General features: G+C 39.8%; 2 protein-coding genes across 5 annotated transcripts in view; both read right to left on the bottom strand.

Moving 5' to 3' along the window:
- tfeb (transcription factor EB) overlaps positions 1–16,995 on the bottom strand; it is a 29,062-nt gene extending 12,067 nt beyond the window's left edge. For 2 of the 4 annotated variants that reach the window (XM_026348058.1, XM_026348057.1), the window contains exon 1: positions 7,647–7,779. In XM_026348058.1, the coding sequence (XP_026203843.1) occupies positions 7,647–7,778 (132 nt within the window). In that variant the 5' untranslated portion in view covers position 7,779. Of the gene's footprint in view, positions 1–7,646; positions 7,781–16,678 lie in introns of those variants that run through there. The other 2 variants (XM_026348059.1, XM_026348056.1) reach the window with 2 other exon arrangements.
- Positions 16,996–17,742: 747 nt separating this feature from the next.
- tmem183a (transmembrane protein 183A) lies at positions 17,743–22,289 on the bottom strand. Its single transcript, XM_026350077.1, has 8 exons — positions 22,087–22,289; positions 21,636–21,725; positions 21,384–21,554; positions 21,109–21,265; positions 20,513–20,693; positions 19,627–19,707; positions 19,379–19,534; positions 17,743–19,050 (listed from the first exon to the last, which is right to left on the bottom strand). The coding sequence occupies exons 1-8, from the start codon at positions 22,148–22,150 to the stop codon at positions 18,865–18,867; spliced, it is 1,086 nt and encodes a 361-aa protein (XP_026205862.1). The 5' UTR covers positions 22,151–22,289; the 3' UTR covers positions 17,743–18,864.
- Between the last annotated feature and the right edge of the window lie 1,698 nt (positions 22,290–23,987).

Genomic DNA, 23,987 nt, shown 5'->3' with positions numbered 1-23,987 from the left:
ATAAAACTATGGAGCTGCTGGAAGACATGTTTGCTGCAGAAACTAGTGCCATTCAACTTACAGATATCTCTGAAATGTATCCTAATGCCGCACTGGGCACGCTATAAATTACCATTCATGAACTGTGTGTTCCTACTGATTCAAGGTCACCCAGGCAACTTTAACAAGGTGTTCGAAGAAAGCAAGTATTTTTATATAGCTTCATATTTGCCTCAGAGGGCTTTGCAATTTGTACAAATCCTGCCCTTCATCCTTAGATCCTAAGAGCAGATGAAGTCCCAAAAAATGTAACGGAATAAGGAAAAAGTGAAAGAAATCTCAAGAAGAGCAACAGAAAGGAGATCCCTTTTCCTGGACAGGAAGACAGACAGGAAACAGATGTCAGCTTTACAGAAGAGAAAAAACTTGATATACGATCAGGGAGAATGTTGAGCACCTTTTATGTGTACGACTTAGATTATTTACTGTTTCAGAATCCCTGTCTATGGCTTCAATACACTATAGTCCATAGTAAAAATCTGATTGTTTACAATGTGCTGTGTACTCATATGATGTCTGTCTTGTACATAAACATAAATCAGATAATATAGTTTATCAAGACAACAGAAGAGCACAAACTGACAAATGTCCAGTGTACAATAAAACATAGATTCAGTTACTGTATATATGAGAATTAAGGTAACTTCAAATCTGCCTTTAAATTCTGTCTTATCTTTGTAGCTGTTTATGAAACTGCTGTCTGTCTACTATGTACTAATGCAAATGGATTGCAAACTTCAATCCTTTACAAACAAACAGCACCAAATCCTTTAGCTACTGTATATGCATGCATACGTTTTACCGATCTTGGTTTTTAATGTCAAATACTGAGACAAAAAACAAACAAACAAACAAACAAACAAAAAAAGGAAAAACAGAAACAAAGAATTAAATGATCAAAGAGTGATTAATTAAATCCCAGCAAGAAGGATCCAGGGTGTGACAATGTCATTAGGCTTGTAAATTATCACTCCATTTAATATTAGTGACATACAAGTGGGCGGCTGTCTGTGTTTCTCGTGGGTCAGGCCAGTGTGAATAATTAAACAAGCACTGTAAAAGCTTTGAGCACCAATAAGGCAGAAAAGTGCTATGTAAGTCAGACCATTTACCATTGTACATAACATCCTGTTATGTGCATAATTATGGCAACCAAAGCAAAACAGACTAATATCTGCACACCCTCTGCCTAACTCTAACTTCATCCATTAACTCTCACGGCTGAAATGCAGCACTGGGCTGAACAAGGTTCTTAATAATAATCTCTTGACCCCCAATGCGTTCTTCCAAAAAGAGACAACTTTTTTTCAGGAGAACTTCTGTTGTAATGGTAGAAAGGTCATGTGGTAGTCATGTGGCCTTGTTGTTCTTCAGTGATCATGTGAGGAAAAAGACCATGGGGAACACCCATCACCTCCTTACAACATCTCCTCCTTTTTTTTCTCACGCATACACACTCATAAACATGCATACAAGCAGACACTCAGTGGGGACTCCCAGGCTAATAGTTCCCCTTCTGCAATGACTTGTGTTCATTCCTGGCATGACTAAGCTCATCTGAACTCAAAAGTGAGATTAGGAACTCAATCTCTATACGATGTGTAAGATGAAGAGTGGCAGAAAAGCAATGACGGGGACATCAATCAGAGTCAGATTTGTGCAGTCTCTCATCAGAAGCACTGTCTGTACATGGTCATAAAGTCATAAAGAGAGAAAGACAGAGAAAGACAGACAGAGAGAGAAAAGCTCATTGTGCGTGAGGTACAATAAGAAGGGCAGCTCCTATTGAGAAGGACTGAAGCCGCCTGTTGTCCGAAGTGTACATTTCAGCACCCGGGGGGGGCACACACTGCCAGCTTTGTGCCCACTGGATGGCCCACATGAAAAACACACACCCATGCAGAGATACACACTGAAAAACACACATTCCAACAATAACATGTACCACAACTGGGATTTAAGGAAATGTGGACTCCACACTATCCAAACTGCAAACGAAAATATCTACAGAAATAAAATTAAAAAGTAGAGAAGTTGAGACACACTAGTCACAGAGGTGGTAGTAGTAGTAACAGTCTCTTTCAAGGTGCTTAATACTTACTTAGACATACAAATAAGTGTGTGCACACATACACGCACGGTGGTGGAATGCTGCACAGTTTATTAATAGAGTCTGACAAGTGGAGTGATAACATCTCCAAACTCAATTGGCAAAGTAGGAATGCCAGCCAGAGAAGGATGTGGGCTCTGTGCCTCGAGAGTCTAAGGTTAGCCCTGTGTGCTGTACAGTTTGTAAAGCTCTTATTTTGGCTATATAAATAAAAAATAAAATGTACCTGACTTCCACCATATACATTCAATATTATGTTACGTCGTACGGGTGCATTACAGGTTAGTTACCTGACAAAACAAGACTGACACAAAAGTGTTGTTCAAAGACTAAAACTTAGACTAAGACTACAGTGTTATCTTCTCATGGCAGAGGAACACATGTTATAAGGTTCTAACAGAGTGTGGTTCTCAGACACCAGTTTAAATCCCCTATTTATGAGTAAACAGTTCCCAAATTAATCAGTTTAGAACAGGAAATTAATCTGACTAAAGATTTTTGGCAATTTGTTTGCCAAAGTTAGCTTCCATTGTTATTTTCTGTGAACACATTTGCTAAATGAAACTGCCAGATTTAGAGGCCACATTGCTGCCATAGCCACAGCCATGTTTACATAACCCTGCCTATGTATTATATAACCTCCAACTGTGACTAAGCCATGATACATAACATGTACGTAATGCCCAACCTCAATCCAAAACAAGGTTGAAACAATAGTATTGGAGTGCATTAGTGTCAGCCTGCACATCTAGAAAGGCTCCATCTATACAGACAGATCCAGGTTTTAGAGCAGCTTATGGTCCCATCCAGACAATGTTGGGTTGGAGTTAGTATCTGTCCAAACTATAGTTAAGATACACAGTTACCACCTTCTGCACAGTGTGTGTTTTCTTCTGCTCATTTACTAAAACCTGCTTCTGTATTTTTACTGTCCTCAGTGTATGATTAATGTAGACTTCAATACTCAGCCGTGTTGTCAGCTCATGATTTTTAATAACAAATGTTTATTATTTACTTTGCATTTGCTGTTTTTGTTTTTCTCATTATTGCATATAATGATTATTTGATTTGTTGAAATGCATTATTAGCTCATCCATCCATCTATTATCTTAACCGTCCTCTTAAGGGTCGCAGGGGTGCCTATCCCAGCCATCATTAGACGAGAGGTGGGGCACAACAAGCATGTCTATGGATGGTGAAAGGAAGCCGGAGTAAACCCACACAGACACAGGGAGAACATGCCATCTCACACAGAAAGGCACCCGGCTGACCAGTGGATTTGAACCCAGATCATTTTTGTTGTGAGGCAACAGTGAACCACTGCTCCACCGTGCCATGACTTAAACAAATGTAAATTATGTCAATATATTTTACACAGTATTTATAGCCTACCACTGTTCAGACTAATTTGTCTACACAATCTTATCCATATTATAAGACTACAGATGTAAAAGACAAATAACCTGTTTCACTTGTATAAAGAAAGTTGTTCACAGCTCTTTGTCAATGAGACCTAAAAATTCATGAAGCAAAAAATGGAACTAGAAACAAATACAATAACAACTTGGATATCTTATATCGGTTATGTTTAAAGTTATCACTGTACTTCAGGAAAAAACTGTGCTAATGCTGTGATGCGGTTTCTGATCAGTGAGATCAGTTGCAGCCAATCATCAACAGGTTTTCCAAAAATGGGGTATGTTAGTGCAGTAAAAGACTACTGTGAAGGTTTGTCTTGTGTCTTCTTGCTTTTCTCTCCTCAAACATTGATTGATCATCAATTCTCGATCCTCTGTCCTCAGAATGAGGACGTCCTTCAATATGGAGGACATGAACAACTTCCGGTGCAAGTGAGGATTGAAGAATGACCAATTAATATAATTGGGATCCACCCGTTGTATCTGATAGACAGACTTCCTGATATTATATAGTGACACACAGCTACCAGGCAGCATGATCCCCCACAAGGGCCTTCCCATTGCCTGGCATCACTGGGGTAAGCAGGCTTCTGTGACGCAGCAGGAACACAGAGCAGCCACTGTGTGTCCAACACTGTGATGTCACAGCTCCTTCACTTCAATCAATGATACCCAGTGGGAGGATGCAGAGCGGAGGAAGCTGAGGTCAGAGGTCAACGCTGAATTGTGCCATAGATTAGTCACAAACACACATGATAGCAAAATGCACACAACAGACAAGATGTGCAAAATATACTTAAGAATTGTTTAAATATGCTGTGCACACTGTGATGACAGTTTTACAGCGGTTTCTTCCTATAAATAGTGTAACACATTCACATACAAACACGCACCCAGTACACACACAGAGGAGCAGTGTGGGGCCATGGCATCTGTGCTCAGGGACATGGTGTTAATTTGTGGACCGTGTATTTTTAGGAGTGACTGTGCAAAGCCAAGTAAGGCCTTTTTGACAGCCAACAATTAAACGTGGGATGTATACATACTGTACATGCACTCAGGTGTCCTCTGTGTGCATTGAACTATGAGAACAGAGCACCACAACAGGAAGTCGGACAGTTTGCAGCCCGTATCTAAAAAGGATATGGGAATAATGCCAAATCAAAAAGGCTTGAAACTTCTGATCATTTCTGAGAAGAGATTTAACACAGCTGTTAATATCAAAATGTATCCAAATGCTACAATAGGTATATACACAGGTCATCTCTGCACAGACACATGCAGGCTCACTAAAACACACACACTCTTTCCACATTAAGCTATCTGTCTGCCTGCTCTGATGACTAAAATAACCCCCCCTGCTCTCTGTTCTCCTTTTCAGGAACACCCTGTTCCCCTGAGCCATGGTGTGTTTTTATTTTTTGTTTATGTGCATGTGTGCGTGTGTGTGTATCTGGATGCATCTGTGCGTGTGCGTTTTGTGGGTAGGTGGGGGTGGGAGGGGGTCATAGTGACAGGGTGTATTACGGCTCTATAGTGTGTGTTGGTTTTTTTGAGTAGACTCTTTCAGAACATGCAGACCCTCCACTATGAATATTCTTAAACCTCCGTCACCACACACACACACACACACACACTCAACTAGTAAGGTTGGTAGGATTAAGTGACATGGCTGGCATGGAAAGTATGGGGTCCTTACCCCTTCTTCTTTGGTCTCACACACACAAACAGCTGTATCTGTTATGGAACACACAGAACACAGCGAACTCTCCTGCACGGATGTGCCGCCAGACTGACTGGCAGATGTATGGACGGTCGGAACATGTTCAAATATTTAAGACTGGTATTCTGTTGGGTCAACTGCTATTTTAGAAATAAAACTGGTTTCAAATCACATCTGTACACATTACATAAGGTACTAAGTATCCAGTTACAGCACACAGGGGTTGGCACACGAGAATAAATGAGGTCACTTCAGGACTTTAAATATAATGATTCTAGTTTCTATTTAAGTTAGGAAGGTCTGCTGTTTTATTGCAGGGGAGCTCCACAATCACTGAGTGATTTCCACAGTAACATATACACAGAAGCACATAAATGCACACAGGCCGACATATAGATGCATGCACAATTACCTGTTCAAGAGAAAAAAAGAGTTCACAGAGAAGAATGCGCTCAGCTTATGCTGTTGACTACATGTCTGGATGCTGGAGAAAGATGAGGGCAATCTGCATGGAAAGGTCATGGGGCAGATGGGGCAGGTGTGAAACAACACAGACACAAAGAGAGACAAAACACACAGAAAGAAACAAAGAAAAAATGATTGGTTATAAATGTACAACAAAAATGGACAGTTTGGATGAACAGTTGTAATGTTGCATATGCAATTATGGTAGGTGTGGAAGAGCAACAGAAGAGGCAGTGAAGTGATAAGGGGAGTGAAGCAGCAGGTGTTGAACACACACTGAAGAATTTCCACAGCGGAAGCAAGGGAGGCAGCCGACCGTGATTAGAGCTGAGTATAAACACGCATTGAGGATAGTCAGATTATTTCTGTAATTCTCTTGAAGGACACACCTTTGACTGATTAGTAAATCGTCACAATGCTGCTGCAGCTTTGCCTTCATGATGTCAAGTTTGCAATCGGAGGTTTTGACACATATCTTGTTTAAGTTTACAAATGAGCAGAGGTTTAAGCATGTTCTTGAAGAAGCTCTATTGAATATAAAAACTAATTGAGTTGTGCACTCATGTAAAACATTCAAAACACTGCCGCCTTTTCCTTTTGAGTTGCTTTTTTTTTTTTTTTAATCATGGTTGGGGTTAATAGACAATTGCAGTGTAATGGTCAGCGTTCTTGAGTTGAAAGTAAACTTGAAGTGGATAGACACTTTGCTGTCAACAAGCTTTTCTGCTCGGTAATCTGAAGGTCATCCGAATGAATCACCATAACTCATCATTTCTGTGTATGAATCACAATGTCTGACAACTTCTAAACATAGTCTGTATATAGCTGACCAAGAGAAATCTTTGCTCAGGGAGAATCTTTCAGCTGGGTCTTTCTTAGGTCACTCTGCTTCACAGATCTTAGAGAAATGAGTGGAGTAAAACTAGCAACTAAAAGACAAGAGTAAGTTATCAGTGCAACTTTGAGCCACTTCTTATCAAAGCACAACACAGTGAGATACAGGAAAGACGAGATAGACCAGCATCATCAATAATAACCACAATGCATCACTTCCCCTTTCCTTCCATAAGTTTTCACAACTCCTAGTTTTGTCAGCGGTGAAGCAACTTCCTCTGCAAGGCAAGTCAGGGAAAGAATACACGCCATTTGACATACCATCATTTCCAAGACTGAGGCATCAAACTTTTGTCTATATCAAAAGCTAAATCTTATGCAATACTTGAAAGTTTAAAGAAAAACTAAAAAATAAATGTCTTATCTAATTTTTGTAAGGGTACTCCCTGTCTTTATAAACTTTCTAGGCACAAACACACACGTAGCGATACAAACACACAACTAGATCCTGACATTGACATGTAGTCAACCTCTTCATGCAGGTAATAATAACTGAACAAGTAAGAAAGCAGCCCTGCAAACACAAAAGAGCTTGCTAAGCTCAGACCACAGTTTACAGTTTCTGTTGCTTCGACTGGTGTCGAAGTGAACTGTCATAATCTCCAACATAATATACTTGTATTGTCTCCTCTTCGCAGTGTCACACAACCAGTACCATCTCCCTGTCATTCAGCCTTTTGTTAGCAGCACAAAACTAATCATACATTTCTAAATTATCCAGTAAAGACTTTTTCTGTTTTTGGAAGGTCAAACTGTAACATGAACAGTAAACAAATGACTTTTCTGTTGACATCGATATACGCACTGCCTGTTCTACTGTTGCCACAGCATACATTAGTCGTCTTACCGACAACACAAGGCCTGATCAAACATGTTTTGTTTCATCTCAAATTCACCAGCATGAATGGAGCTAAGGCTGATAGTGTTGTATCCCACAGGCAGGGAGAAACGAGACACTAATACATACTGTAAAGTACATATAAACTTAGATTCTTACCAGCAATCCTAGAGCCCTATCCCAGAGACAACATTGTGTATCCAAGAGATATTGGCTCCTCCACGTGTTAATGCACACACACTCACTGACAGCAACAGACAGTTGTTTGCTGCCTGAACTACATGCATACATATGCCGGTCCAATGGTTGCGACGCCACGCCTCCCTCCACCAGCCGAGTTACAGTAGGCTGACAGTCACTATTAGTCACCTTCCTCCCTCTCTTTAAACACCAGCGCAGCTTCCTATTACTCCTCCCTCCACTCTCCTCTTCCCCTAAATTAGCCTGTATGCTGTAGTCTGGGGCAACAACAAGGAGAGCCCTGTGTCCAGTAAACTCGTTCTTTCTCTTTTCTATCTCTGATGTGGAACTTTCAGTTTATGCCCCTTTTTAGGGCAGCGCTCAGCATTTGCATACAGCAAGATTTAGAAATGTGCATGAATAAACCAATACAAATCCTGGAAGCAATTCCTTATTTTGTCTGCCAGATCCTTGTGATTGTTTTTTTCTGGAGGATAAGCAGCAGTAAATCAGCACATTTACTACTCCAATTGTGCCTCCACGCACGCTCACCCTGTCACGCAAATGCACAAACAAATCTATACATCCTCAAGAGAGCATAATCACTGTGATAGATGCTATGCAAAAAAAAAGGCCTGTTCCATAGCAATACGTTTGATTTCCTGTCTTTTCTTGAAATTCTTAATAACTGCATTGTGGCAAGATGAAATAATAAGCATTATAAGAATTATAAAATAAAAAAATGATGTTGTTGAAAAATGTGCAAAGGTGAAGAAACCACAGAGCACTGACTCAAAGCAAAATGCTAATCACTGACGCAAAGTGATCTAAATAGATGTCACAGGTGTGAAATTGTGTAGGTGATTACACAAGAAACACAATTGCTAAAAATTTTGCACCATCCCACACCCCAATGACCATACCTAGCATGTAGGGATTTAGTTCCAGCTAGTTTTGCTGTCTTTTTACACACTTTTTTATGTTTGCTACTACAAAAATGAGCTATCAATTCCATAATTTTCAGCTAAAGTGGAGCTGTAGGACTTTCTGTGAACTTGCCGTATATGACAGACTGGTTGAGTTCACATTAAAAAAAAACCTCTTCTGAAAAATAAAAAAACATAACTATTAACAGAAACAACAGTCACAAAGAGAATCGTTTCCCCATGTACCCTCCTTACTTCACTTAATTTTATGCAGGCACATAAAAAACACTCATGCCTAGTCAAATATATATACACACACAAGGCAAGACAGCCACAGAGACAACCAGCTGAAAAAGCAACAGAAGGTTGGATGATGGCCACTTGCTCACAGGACCTTTAAAGGAGCCTCCCAGTGGTGAGATTATGCATAACAGCAGAATATTTTCACTTGTGGAACATGTAACAGAGGTTTTTAATAAGTCAGCAATCAGAAATCTTTGCTTACTGACTGTCATACATCTTTATGAAGTGACAGCTCTGACATCTACACTTTTTGAAAACCCAAACTGTATCTATCATTAGAGTAATAATTATTACTTCATAGTCCTTACTGTAAGTTCAACTCATTTATGTAAAATATAGAGACCTGCTTTAAAATTAGTCAGCAAATCCATCAGCAATGGCCTGAGGTCATCACACATACACCCCACACTATTAATACCTTGCGTCCATGCTCTCCTTTACAGCCCCCCATCATCTAGCTGTGAATGCAGACACACAGACATTGGTATCAAAGTGCCACTCAGCTAGTTGTGCCTATCACAACAGAGGACAACACTGGGCAGCATGGTTCAGCAGGACCCGGCTGACAAGCATCCCTTGTTTGTACACAAAGCATTCAGCAGTGGGCCAGCTCCACTTCTCAATGTATTTACTGGGTTATTTTGGTCCAGGGGCAGGACCCCTCGAGTCCCTCATCTTATTGGTTAGGAAAGCTGTGTTCCTGTCATGTCTGGCCAATCAAGAGGCGAATGTGTAGGAAGGGAAATCTTTTACCAAGGCAGCCTTGTATTCTTTTGACAATGGCCTACGGAGGAGGCTGGATCCAACCACACATATACTGTATATCCACAATCACACACAAAAACACTCCACCCAAGACCCTCTTTCTCTCTGGCAAGAAAGTTTGCAATCATTTACTCCAGCTGTCACCATGGATGTGAAGAGGATGCCAAGAAATACTACACGTATAGACCACTGAAAGTGGGAAGCGACTGTGTTGATATGTCTGGGAGAAGTCTGACCCAGCTATGCTAGCCTTAGGCTATCTCTCTGTTAAGTAGGCCAAACACAGTTGTCAATATATAAAGGGCCACAGGCAATGCAACTGCTGTTGAACCATACAAACATGGATTTGCATGCAGAATGTTTTGTCAGTATAACATACTGTATCACTATCACATATACTGTATACTATCTTGAGGTAGGTTCTATTAGTTTAAACAACTATAGGTCACACAACTGTTTGTCTGCATGCATGTACTGTATCAAGCAATGTTGTGCTGATCTTCAGCAAAGGTAAAAACATGCAGCTGTTTTTAATATCCACTTGTTTACTACAAGAAATATCGCATACTTCTGGGAAAAAACACTTCCTCATACTATACATACCTATACACTATACACTAAGATGACCTTAAGTTGTGTACATGAGTGGTTTACTCATACATATCACTTGCTACTGTATCTCTGATGACATAAGTCAAACAAAGTCAACATCAATTATAATCCTTTTAATCATTATCCTGTAAGATATACAGTTTAACTATTACACAGGCTATTGATTTTTTTTTTTTGTACAGAGCCAATTTTTCTACTTGCAGCATTTGTATTGCTGAGTAAACTCAAGGGGTGATCCATGTGTGAAGTTGTGTGAGATTCAAAGAGGATAGTAGAGTAACCAAACAACCAGCTGCACAGCATTTCTTTGTGCATGAGTGAGAATCACCATGTAATGGAAGGCATTTGGGAGATGAGTTGCACTCTTAGACACACACACACACACACACACACACAGACACACACAGTTAATGGTTGTTACATACCAAAACTTGATCCTTTATAAAATGTTCAACGCTCACTCACTTTCCTTTTTAATATGCCTTATTCTCTGCATTTCTTGCTTTTCAACTAATTACCATACAGTATGAAGAATGAAGAATGTTTGAGGAAACATGACTACAGAGAATGTGCAAAGAAGAGGTTAGACAGGGAGGACAGGAATATCTCAAAAACTACAGGAGTTTATGGAGGACTCAAGAGCAGGATAATCAATCAGTTATGTTTACAACTGTATGTGTGTGTGTGTTTCCCAGATCACCATTTATTACTTGTCTTCTAGTCGATTACCCCTGACCAAATATCAAGACAGTTTTCATTAACTAGTAAAGACAAAGCAATGCTGTGTCTGTACACACACACAAAACAGCACATTCATCACAACTGATGATTCTGTCAGGGCTTATGACTAAATGAAAAAGATTATCCAACAAAAATGTCAATAATCCCGTGCTGAGTGCAGCGTAGCTGAGAACTGAAATGATCACCAGTAAGATAATTTCCCTATTATAGTATTGTATTATACTATTAATATTAGAGTATTAGATATTAGATTGATAGATTTGATTAGATATTATTTTATTAAAATACTAAAATAGAAAAAAAGAAAATTAGAGATGAAAGAAATGCTGACATGGTGAAAATCATGTTTTCAAAAAGGTACATTTTGACCTGCTCAGGCTTCACCTGTAACAGAATTAAAATAAATTATAAATAAAATACAGTCTCTATGATGGAAAAGAGCAGCCAGTGGGCTGAAAGCACAAAAGGATGCATTTTCAAACTGATCTGCATTAGTATGAACAACTTAAAAGAAAGTTTTGATTTAAATTAACCACTCTCTCTCTGTTAATTTAACATAGGTGATTTTGCTATGATGTGAAATAAGATTTGATTTCCACAGTATTTAGGCCTGAGCCTAATTTACCTTGAACAAAGCTTTGGGCCATATGACATAATATAGAATATAATTCTAATATACAGAAAGGTCTGGTGATGTAACACATCAGACTCATATAAGGGAGCCAGAGTAGTAACATAATTATTGAAACGGTAATTCTTTGTCTATGATTATTAACTATTAACTGCATCAATAAGATGTGTGAAAAAAAACATTGTGGTTCAGAACGATAAAGAAGGAAGAGCAAAGGAGCTACTAGCTGAAGAGGAGAGAAAACTCTCCATGTTAACAACAGCTCTACCAACAGCATTAATACCAACCAAACGCCAATCAGTCCCAACAATAACTCCACCTGGTGGTTTTAATGTTGTGGTGTACAGGAATCCGCATGGAAAGAATGTAATGCTGGTTCTAATCGACAGGTGTCAAAACACGCTGCACTGCTGCTGCTTGCACACTGGGCTGTGTAGCCACCTTCCAGTCTGAGAGCCCTGATTGGTGTATGCAAATTATTTTCATTGCAAAGTCCTCAAACCAGACTCAAACTGAACAAAAAATGTCGAAACAGCCTCTGTTTTTATCATACATTCAGTACGGGTACAAGGAGTACCAGGAATTATAGTGTGCAAAACCTGTTTGGGGAGCCCAGAGGGCTTAATATTAAAGGAAGCAGACTGCATGGTTCATCAGAGAGTTTCTACTTAGTTAGAAAGAATGTTCAGTTGAAACAACAGGGTTGACCACTAAAACTGAATTCATTAAATATAAGAAATCTAACTACATCTTGTGTTTGAAGGGTGTTTCAAGGGAAATTACCTTTTAAGGTGTAGACTGGGGCCTAACAACACGATGGGGAAATAGTTTTAAAACACTGTCCCAATCTTTACATTTAGCATGGAGTTTGAGAGTCTTTAGATTTCTAAAAAAACACAGCTGTACAGATGATTGAGCAACGTCTTTATAAGAAGATAATAGTAAGTATAACTCTGTGGCATTTATTGTGGGTCTCTCAGGGAGCTAAAGAGTCACAACCGCAAACTACAGACGACCCCTGCAGTTCATACCAACAAGCAAACTGTCCGCACAGTATACACAACGAGGCAGCTGCAGTGTGCTTTTCACAGATGCAACTAGGGCGCCATTCCTTCAGAGAAGAGAGAGACTGCATTAGATTATCACTATTGTCTGTTGGTCAAAAGAGGATATGAAAGCAGTGGAATGGAGATAAGATGAGGAAGTGGAGTCACACATTCTGCACATGCCCTGAAACGCTCCACCCACACTGACCTCTAACAGATCATGGGTCATGTTGTCATGTAGCACATGCCAGGCTGTCATTCCTGTGGATTTCTAGAAAAGTCCAAACTTCAGCGACAGATTTATATTTTGGTTTGTTTGGTGGTTTTGTTTGTCATTTTATTTGGATTTTAAGGGAAGTCCTGTATACCACAGAGATAAAGTAGTTCCTCATATACCTTTTACTGGTCTAGTCACAACACAAGGAAACTGCCCAGGTCATGAGAGATCTGTCCATATGGAGTGGATATGGAGTGGAATGGATAAGCTGTGTTTACACACATCTGATGCTCTTTCACACTAGAGTACTTTCGCTGAGCTTAAGCAGTTTGCATGTGTGTATTAGTGTGTGTGTGTGCTTTGGTCTGTAGAACTGCTTCTGTTTACCTCAGGAAAATTAACCCTATCCCGAACACTTACAAGCGGACATTAGTCCAATGTCCAATGAGCCTGAAAATATGACCAGCACACACACTTACACAGCACACAGGATGCAAGTGCTACTTTGGTGACGTGGAGATCAGCTTGCACGTTTAAACATACTCCTATAAACACAACCCAGAGAGGAGAAATGCTCCAACACAGCCAGTATTTTGGTAATTATGAACATATTCAGAACACAGACAAAGTGTCTGTCTTCCTTTGCTAGCCATCTGTACAGGGTGCAGCTGTGCCTTTGGAGAGAAAGTCTAGTCAGTCTGTAAGGCATCTGTGCTGTTCTACATACTGGCCGGTGACCTCTGACCTTGCTGACAGCGACCTCACAGCTCAGTGTCTTTGCTGACCCCTGACACTTCATACTGTGTGCACTCTGCAACCCCACTGACTCCTCTATGTCCATTCTCAATTGCCTCTACACTGTACACTTGTTTTGACAATGAAAAAGCAAGTCAGCTCAGTGCAGGTACAAGTCGAAACAGATGTCTACACAACCACACAACTATTTTGTACTTAAATTATCTATATATGTATCTCTCTATATATATACAGAGTATAGTATGGTAATGGGTGCCCACTTCTTGGTAGAGTAGCCACAGTCCCAAAGTGTCTCTATTTGTAGTTTGTTTGTCTAACTGTAGACTGGTGAGTTTCTAAAGTCTCTGACATCATCACTTTGTAACCCTTTACAGCTTTATGTAAATCAACAATTGTTGATCGTAGATCCTCTGAAAGCTCCTTTTGGCGATGTATGGCTCAAAAAGTTTGAGTGTTTTTTGTCTAAGTAGCTCTACTCCACACCCTCAAAATAATTTGTTACAGCTAAATTGCGTGCCAATCCTGTTGAACAGTAGATCTTTCTGATACGGCTGCACAACAGAGATGTTTTCATTCATGGATTCACAGAAATAAGGGAGAGGCAGATAAAACTGGTAAAGAAGCAGAGATAAACTCAAATCAAGCAGAGACAGCAGCTGAGATGCTTTGTGTTTTCCACATTGCTAAATCAGGTTTAACCATGTGATGAGTTTTTTTTTTTTTTTTTCAGCTTATCATGGTCTTAGATCTTGGTCCGCACTTTCGTTTGGCACAGGTTTTTAGCCGAACACCCTACCTTGCGCAACAGTCCCTAGCTTTGTGTATGGGACAGGCTCCCAGAGTGCACTAGCTTGTTCAACTTCAGTGGCAGGGGTTTTTGGACAGATTGGGGGTTCTGTTTCTTGTCCACGCACACTCCAACAAAGACAGGCCTGCGTCAGTATTATGTGAGAAAAAGCATAGTCCAAATGTCAATGTTTAATACTGAGCACTGAGATTGTGTTTATGTATGCAAATGGAAATAAACATATACTGAGATTCACAAATTACTTGAATGCAACTAAACGCACTTTATTTCCTCAGGTCTGCAGCTGGACCTGCTCCCAAACATGTGTATCCCCATCTGTGTGTGTGTCAGTAACAGTGAATAATCAGTTCACATGTCCTTCAGTATCACATTTTTTTCTGGCTTTTATGTCAAAATCCATATAAAGAAAATGCATGTGTCACCCAGAAACCGAAACCATCAATCTGGAGGCCTGACATACGTGTGTGTGTGTGTGCAACTTCCTTACAAAACTCATCTTACTGGAAGTAATATAAGTCAAAACAGAATCAAAAGGAACATCTCCTCTCCCTCTTGCAAACCTACAGTCATAAAAATCACAGTCATTAAAAATCTCGTGTGTGTTTACCAATAGCTCGTGTTTTTGTGTGGCTTCCCATGTTCTTTAAAATCCACATCTGATGAGTAACATGATACAAAGGTCATGCATTAGTCCATTTAGATTACTGAACATTACATTTTTTATTTCTGGTAATTCACTTTAACCGTCATCATCATAGTGTTGCATAACACAACATGGTCACTGCTGTTTGTAACCTCTAAAGGCACAGTTCTAAGAAATTAATGAAAGTAGACAAGTCATGAACATGCAGAACCTTGCACAAAACATTTACCCGGGCACAAACAGTCAGGCCTATGAGGCCTTTCTGCTGACCTTTGAACTTAATTGTATTCTCCACAGAGAATTGTATGGAAGACCATATAGGCCAGGCTGAGAGGTCAGGGGTCAGTAAACTGGGTCCAAAGTCAAATGCTTTTGTAAGGCAGTACACATACTCCAAGGAGACATGTAGGTCACCCTACAGCCCTCAGAACAGTTCAGACAGACGAGTCCTGTTTTGAAAGTTAGTATCATCATCATCACTACCCTCAAACCTTCAAATATGCAGACCTCAAAATAAATACAGTGCAATGACTAAATGATCATAAAAATATAGATTTCTAGATTGATGTCTGACAAAGTCAAATAGTTCAGTCATGTGGCTCATGCTAACATTACAATCTAATACCAAGTGTTTGTCATATGCCGTATGTCATAACTGGAGTAATACATCGGCGTTGCACCACAGGGCAGCAACAGGCCACTGTACCTTCCACTCAACACGCAGGCACACTAATAATAAACACCAGGTATTTAAATCAAACTCACTCAGCTGACAGAGGGATTAGGGCATAAAAGGTTGATGGTACCTTCATTATTTTTGTGTCTGCTCTATGTGGTAAAGTAAAATACTTCAACAAGAAAGATTGTAGTCTGTACAGTTCATAGTCACAGCTGATACGTCGCAACATACCCCAGGGCTGTGGTGTCTTCACTGACACCGGCTTGGCTACAGGAAAACAGAGGCAGGTTTTATGTGGACTAACATAACCCCTGACAGAAAGGGAAACAAGTGGATGTCAGTGCTGTTTTATTTCAGATCATTACTGTATATGATTTTAGTGCTCTTTATTTGTGTGAAAATGGGTGTACTCTAAAAGGTTTCAGAAAATGGGAAGCATATGAATATGTTCTGCATGTCTGTCTGGGTCCTTGTAGTTGGGTTTGTGCTCACAGGCGCCTCTAATGTATTCTCCTCAGATCCACGACCAAGTTATGAGCTGGGGCTTGAGACAATGCTGCACTGTGCCTTGTAAAGCCTGTAGCCTGTGCGTAAAGTTTATATAAACGTACCCAGCTACGTGTCTTGTCTTATAAATATATTTTCAACTAGCTGGTACGGATTTGGATAGATTTCACTAAAAAAGTACGGAAGACTGAAAGCATTAATATCCTAAGGACAAATGACAGGTGAGCTACAACTCACTGTAAACCGAATAAATCACGATACTTTGCACGTAGAGCTTAAAAAAAAGAGGAGCGCTGAATGTTCCTGGCAGGGTTAATAGGAGTGTGGCTCGTTTAGAAAGAGCTTCATGTCAGTGGCCGTGCTGAAATATCACTTACCCGCTGTGAAGGTCAGACAGAACGAAGAGAGGCGTGAGGCTCGGGCTCAGGGAAAGTGCGTGTCCGCTCCTCTCAACACGCTCCGGTCACAGCCTGCCAAGCAGTGCCCCAGGAAAAGGTCGCGTTTAGGAGGAAAGAAAAAAGAAAAACCCCACAACTCTCGACTGTGTGAATTTCTCTGTAACTCCTCAGGCTCCTGTAGGGTGCACAGCCCATGCTACATCGGAGGCTAATTTGTTTTCGTTGTGCCCATCGAGATGTTGACACAACTTGGAGCGTCTGCGGTCACCTGTGGCACCACCAACGGCAACGCGTAAAGAGAGACTTGTGGGAAATGTAGTTTCCTCACACCCTCGACAGACTGGTATTTTCAGACGATGACGTGCTGCCTCTTGACCTCAAGGGGGGGAGTTTTTAAGAGGACCTCTAAGTTGAGCCAAACACGCAAGTTAAAGAAGAGAGCGTCGTCTTTTTCCCCTTTACTCGTTTTTACTTTCAGTGCTGACGCGCTTTCGGCGCCTATTTATAATGTGAGACTACAAGTTCACACGATGATGTTGTAGTTCAATCCAAAATGCATGTCACGCTGTTTAAAGCCAGTGCCCTGCAAAAGGGGGTTTAATGTTTATTTATCTAAATAAAAAAAAATACTGAAGAATAAAATGAGCGTTTTAAAGTTTGTGATTTACTGTTCGTGTCTAGATTGCACAGGTCTTTCTCACCTTTAGGTTTTTCATCGTGTTTGTCCATCTTTAACTCACAAACTCATATTTAGCTAGATTAGATTACACTGAGACTTAAACAGAAGAACTGGATGCATCCTTGTGCTTTTAAAGAACATAGTCAATGGCATTTTTGTTTGATTGGTCAGAAAAGCATGCAACATGCTCCCAAGTAGAAATTTCATTAAAAGCATTCGTACATTAAAAGACAAAGAACTAACCTCACTTATGTGCAGCATAGATGACTGGGGAGTTGAAAATAGCTAGTACCCACTTCGACCACCAGAGGGAAGCAATGAGAACTGGTACACAGTGCAACACTTAATGACTAGAGGCATTTAACATGGGCAATTTCAGTTTTTATTTCAGTGAAGTAACTTTGTCTAGGTGGAATTGGGATGTGATGAAAGACTACCCGTAAAAACTATCAACTGCTGCTAACTATAACATCCCGCTGTCCTCAACTATATTGTTGCTATGCTGGCCATCCATCAAATGATTTTTTCCCTTCCAATATGCGCAAATAAACCAATTATGACATCTGGTAGCTCTCTCCCAATAATAATTAAGCATGTTGACTGGTATGATTCTACTAACATTTAATACAAGACAGACGCCTTTAAATATCTAGAGCCTTTCAAAGGTGATATTCCACAGGTGGCAGTGAGGGACATACCTCACATACCTCAAGATGTTTCTAGCAAAGAAACAAATCAGCAGATGATTAAATATTGTCTAAGGTAAATTATATCTTTGGCCCCTTCAGTGCTGAGCTGTGCCATTATTATTCATATAATATGAAATGAGGCTGTCTCAAATTATACAAACTAAAAAAAGTTTTAAAATAACTTCAATAAGACTTTCCAATATTATCTTTTTCAAACCAAAATCAATTATCTAGTAGTAATACATGTCCACTTAACATTTAAATTGGTTTTATCATATATTAAGAGATATTTTGCACTGATTTAGATCCTCAGGTTATCATGACATTCATTTTCTTCCATATTACTAAGCCCTATGTTAAAGACCGATGAAGCCGAGGAGGGTTTAAAGAGAAGATGGACCGCCAGTGTCACTATGTGGACGTTAGAAGAGTTGTATAAACAGACAAAATGCCCAGTCTCCCTAGAAACAATGTTCATTTTGGACAAAACAGTAAACCAATAATGTCCAGTGTGGAGAACTGAATTTTTCAAGTAGCGACTGAAGACCAGGATAGTGGATGGGTATGCAACATGTCTAACACTACAAGGTGAGTTATACACTCCATCACATCAGTCAGTGCTTAATTTCTGTTGCACCCTGCTTTCTGAAATGTAAACTGTGCAAAACATCATTGAATGAAATCCCGGATTCGCCAGAATCATCCATTATCATTTTTCTTTCGGTGAGAGGGACCAGTTAACAGCAGGGTTCTAGGTGTAATGCTCTGATGCAGTACGAATTGTGTGGGCAGGACTCCTATGTGGAGGGTACATAGGGGTACAGTGGATGCCACCAGTCCATCTGCTTCACACTGTGCACGGGATCCAGCACCACCTGGGTCCCGCCCTGATCTGCCCTCTTCTTCCCCCGCTGGAGTGGCGAGTCCTGGAACACCAGACGAACACGGTGGTGGCGCATGTCTGTGCTCACGTTGATTGTGAACTATTAGAAAGACCAAACTAATTAGTGAAGATACAGAGGGAAATTTTAGTCTGTCTTTGGGTCACAGCACAATATATGCTTCATCTGTCTTTTGACAAAAATATTATTCTATTTTGTTTAGATTAAGAGTCACTGCTCTTTGTTCCTATTAAAATTGATTGGATATTATTACTCAGTCTTCTGTGCATTTAGGCAGTACATAACTATGTTCACTCAGAAAAAAAGGCCTCTGAACTATTTTAATTTTGAAAATGTTAGAGGTCATCAATCCAGCTCTCTGCCCTGTGAAGTAGTTGTCAACAGATGCTAAAAAACAAGTGGTACTGACCAGGGTAAGTGTCATGCCCATGACCACAGGGATGAAAATGAAGTTGAGGGTGGTGACCTGAAGTACATAGCAGTCAGAGTCAGGATTTTTGTGGACATCTTCATATTGTCTGGGCATGCACAAGGACTTTGCACAACCATTCTTTCTGTGTACCTGCTGCGATGGAGATAACCAAAGAAATACATAAATAATGACTATCTATTAAAACTGTTTATGACATTTATTATATTTTTGGAAATGCCTTTTACCTGCTTTACAAACTTGAAGTTGAACTCCCACAATGGCTCTGGTCGGGTCCCTGACACCCTTTTGACCCAGAATAGTAAACACTGCAACAGAGGAAATTACATATACAAAAATAGCCATTACTAGTGCGTCAACTTAGGCTGGCTTTCTTAGAACTACTCCGCTTCATTAAGTCTGACACTGTGATGAATAGCTGCTGTCTTAAAGTTGGTTATGCAGTTGCAAGAAAACAATAAAGGCACTGTTTTCAGTATAAATTGGTCAAATTAAATTAAATTTTTAAAGTTACAAATGACATTAAATACAATATTTCTAAGACAATAAAATATTTTATATCTCTATTGAACAAACCCATTGAATACACTGAATGATGGTGGAAATATTAATGGCAACTACACATCAGCAGGAGTCAGGTGTTAGCAAACCTGGAGACTATTGAAATAAAAAGGTGGTGCGGTTTAAAACCACCTTCGCTCGTAAAAAACACTAAAACAGTGTCAGTCTGCTATTCACAAACAGCATCAGCTGATGAGCCATACCTCACAAAAAAAACTAAGACGTATAATCTGTTGTTGTTGATTTGCATATAGCTGTAAAGAGCTGAAGTGATCTTAAAGAGTTTAGATATTCATCAGTCAACAGACACATTGTCTATAAATGGATGTAATTTTGTGAAGTGGGTGCACAGTCAAGATCCAAAAGCACAAAGTAGAATGGTAAGTGAGATGGAAAAGAACTGTAGAGTAACAGCTAACGACCTGAATTCTTTGGAGCGGGTTAACATCTCTGCTTATCATCATCTATATGCAAAACATAGAGAAAGTATGGTATCCATGGCAGGATACCATGGTGGAATCCCTTGCTGTCCAAACAAAGCATGTCATTTACCTTGGAGTTTAGCAAGGTTGTAGGTGTGGATTCTGGCATGGCAGGAATTTTTGACACACGCAAACTGAACGGCTCATACAGATGAAAAAGGGAGCGAATCACACGGGCCCGTAGACAGTGCATCATGTCAGGTAAGTCAGACTGGAGACGAAATGGCAGATCAACATCCATCTTGTAGTGTCTGTGGAAGACCGATAAAAGGTGAACTGAGAAATATGGCGATCAATTTAACAAGACATTTCCCATTCTAATAAATATTTACTTGTAATTGCTATGTTTCAAAAATTAGAAACGTGAAACCTTAGAAAGATTTTTTTCAGCAACTGTGATATCAGCTTTAGTACTTTATCGATCTCCAGACTGTCATTCTCTCCCCTTCATAGATAACCATTCTGCATGCATCTGTATGCAAATTTGTGCTATCTGAAGCTCTTCCAGGACTGATGGCCAAAATTCCCACCCACCTCCTGACTCCTTTTAAGTTTAGCTAGTTTATGGCTCCTCCGTGTACAAACAAACAAAACAAATAGCAGCACTTTTCTGCAACATCATATTCACCACTGACTACAAGCAGTCAACCAGTAAAGTCATCTTACCTTCTATAAAGCCTGGTCCAGAAAGCTGCAGTGCAAGTGACTGTCCAGGCGTTTCTACAGATTAGAGCAAATCTGCACACATCTTCCGGTCGTATATAGGAAGACAGCAGTAACCAGATATCCACTGGATACTCCTCGCCGTCACTACTTTCACTTTCTGTGAGGACAACACACACATAACAATAAAAACACAGTAAAATTTGAGCCATCCATATCAAAGTTATGTATTCATGAATAATTTTATGCATAAATAAGCAGAAAATCCCAAATAATACCTTTTCTTCTCTTGTTTTTTTTCTTACGGGCAACTTTAGCTTCATTTTCTTCATCTTCTTCAGGGTCTAGGTCATCACTGCTGTCCAAAGTGTCAGGTTGGACACTTGCTGCAGACGAAAGGACCTCCTCTACAGCACCTTGAGATGCTTCCAGGCCGCAGAGTAATTTTACTGGACAAACACAATGAGTTAAGAATTTGATCACATCTTGCAGACGGGGCCAGGTGACGGTGGTATCTGCGCTGTGTTTACCTTCTTTTTTAACTGCATTTGCAACAGCCTTTTTCACCCTCCCCGACTTCACGATGGCTGGGTCGGCATCAGCATAATCAGCAACGGTCACTGCGAAAAAAGTCATCGTGTGTGCTCTTGATGGTGCTGTTTATGAGTGATGCTCTTTTGAAACATAAATGATGATTTGACCATTGCGTGGCGTTACTATAAATTACGAAGTTGTATATGCTAACCTAAGTTAGCATACACGCAATCTAGCTGGCACCGGTAAAGTAAGGTTCTTCCTAATATCAGAAAAAAAACACTAAATGTGATCATGCCGAGTTCCTACTTTCAATACAATCTAGTAACGTAACATTTGAGTGAAATATTTTAATTTCGATGTTGTAAAACTGAACCAACAGTTGACTACTGATAGCTAGCTAATCTTTCCGACACACGTAGCTAGTTAACGCTAATCGTAACCTACCTGATTCCGAACAAACGTCCCCCGCCCTAAATTTCAGCCGTTTTCGGTTCCCTTTCTTGGGCATGTCGACACCAGTAATTTATGGACGCTTAACGGGGCTGTGAGTCCTGCCATGTCTCTATGGCAAGCTGAGGTAGAGAGAATGAAAGAAAAATGCCAGAGAAATTGAAAAATGTTCCGCCAGGATCTTCAGCCATCATGGAATGACGTGCGGCCGCAAGTAACGCGAGAGTATCGTAGACCGTAAACCGTCCTGTGTTTTACTGCCACCTGCCGGTGAATGCGAACATCGCAGCATGTGCTCTGTCATTTAAACCTCAAGTCAAACTGTGAAAGTCCAGTCAGAAATCAGCTGAGCACCTTTTGACTTTTATTTAACTTAAATGTAACTAGACTGTTTTTTTTTCACAACTGACAATGAGTGTTCAATAATGCTTACAAAGGAAGACATTACGTCTAGTGTCTGACAAGTAGTCTGAAAGTCTTCAATGTCTTTTTTCCTATAATAATGATAACAATATCAGCTTTTCACTGTATTTGTTCAAATACTCTTCAAAGTATTTTAAAATCTCCTCACAGAGGTTTGCTCCAGAGAAAATCTCACTTACCAACAGAGTAAGTGGGTCTAAAATGGCATAAAGATCAACTAATAAAACCTATAGCTATAGGTATAACTGTTCCCAACAGAAAAAAAGTGTTGCACAGTAAATGTAGAACAAAATCCTCCAATTAGAAGACAAAGAAAGCTTTTTTTGTTAATGATGTTTTGTTCATGTCAACATACACCCTGAGTAATTTCCTCTTGCGGCCAACAGTTGTAAATTCTGACCAAATTGAAGCAAAGCTAGTCGCGCTTAAAACATCAACGGTGAATTGTGTAAAGGTCAAAAGACATCAAAAGTGTAAACAGTGAAGCTGATATAAAGCACTAGTTCTATACATTTGTTACAACTAGTAGTTTGCAACAATTAAATATCACAGTTTCTACCAACTATTGTTTGTAGCTCCACTGAATAAATCTTGCAGACTAATAGCTGTGCTCTGTATTGTGTTGTATGTATCAGGACTAAATTGTATTGGAATCTCAGAGGAAATATACACTGATAAAAAGAGCCAAGGTTTTTAGTGAACCCACAGAAGTACTGAGAAAATGCCACTGTATCTTAATAATATACACCTGAAACAGCCTTCTCAATGTGAGAGGCAATGGAAACTCCCCATCATCACCATCCACATCATCATTTTTAATAAAACAGTCTCATTTCAACAATTTATTTCTGCATTACTTATTTCACTCACAATTAGTAGAAAACAGTGTTGAAACAGACGTTGCCAGTAAGGAAGTGCCTCATTTTTCTGAAAACTCCTGGACTGGTCACCGTGTCTGTCTATTTTCTCAAACAAAGAGGAACATTGCTTCATTCCAGTTAATGTCAGCTTTTAGTTTTCAGTGTTATAGCACATTATTTGATAATCAAAGCAGACTGACCATTGCAACAACAGAAATGTGGAGTAATTGGCACAGATGTAGAAAAAACCGAAGCTTTACTATTTAAAAAGGGGTATGCATTTCTGATTATATGTTGTTTTTTATATTTTCCACTGGCAGTTTAAGTATTTCAGTGTTTAAAAGACTTTTTAATGCTGTGTATTTGTACTTGTTTGTAATGCTCCACCTGAGCGATCAAAGGTAACATCCATCATCTAATGTAATGTTGTACCTTTTACACTAGAACATTACATGAAGCATGACAACTTCTTTTTCCAATAATACAGTCTCATACTTGTGTACCATTGTAAAATATGACTGTACTGTACCCCCACTCCCCTCTACACACACCTGTTTCTATTGTCTGGACTTTTCATTTTCTAAAACCTGCAGGGTGCGCTGCACACTGTGT

The sequence above is a fragment of the Anabas testudineus genome, chromosome 5, assembly GCF_900324465.2.
Source record: "Anabas testudineus chromosome 5, fAnaTes1.2, whole genome shotgun sequence".
Classification (NCBI taxonomy): domain Eukaryota; kingdom Metazoa; phylum Chordata; class Actinopteri; order Anabantiformes; family Anabantidae; genus Anabas; species Anabas testudineus.
Note: the sequence above shows the minus strand (reverse complement) of the source record. Positions and strands in the feature narration are given on the sequence as shown.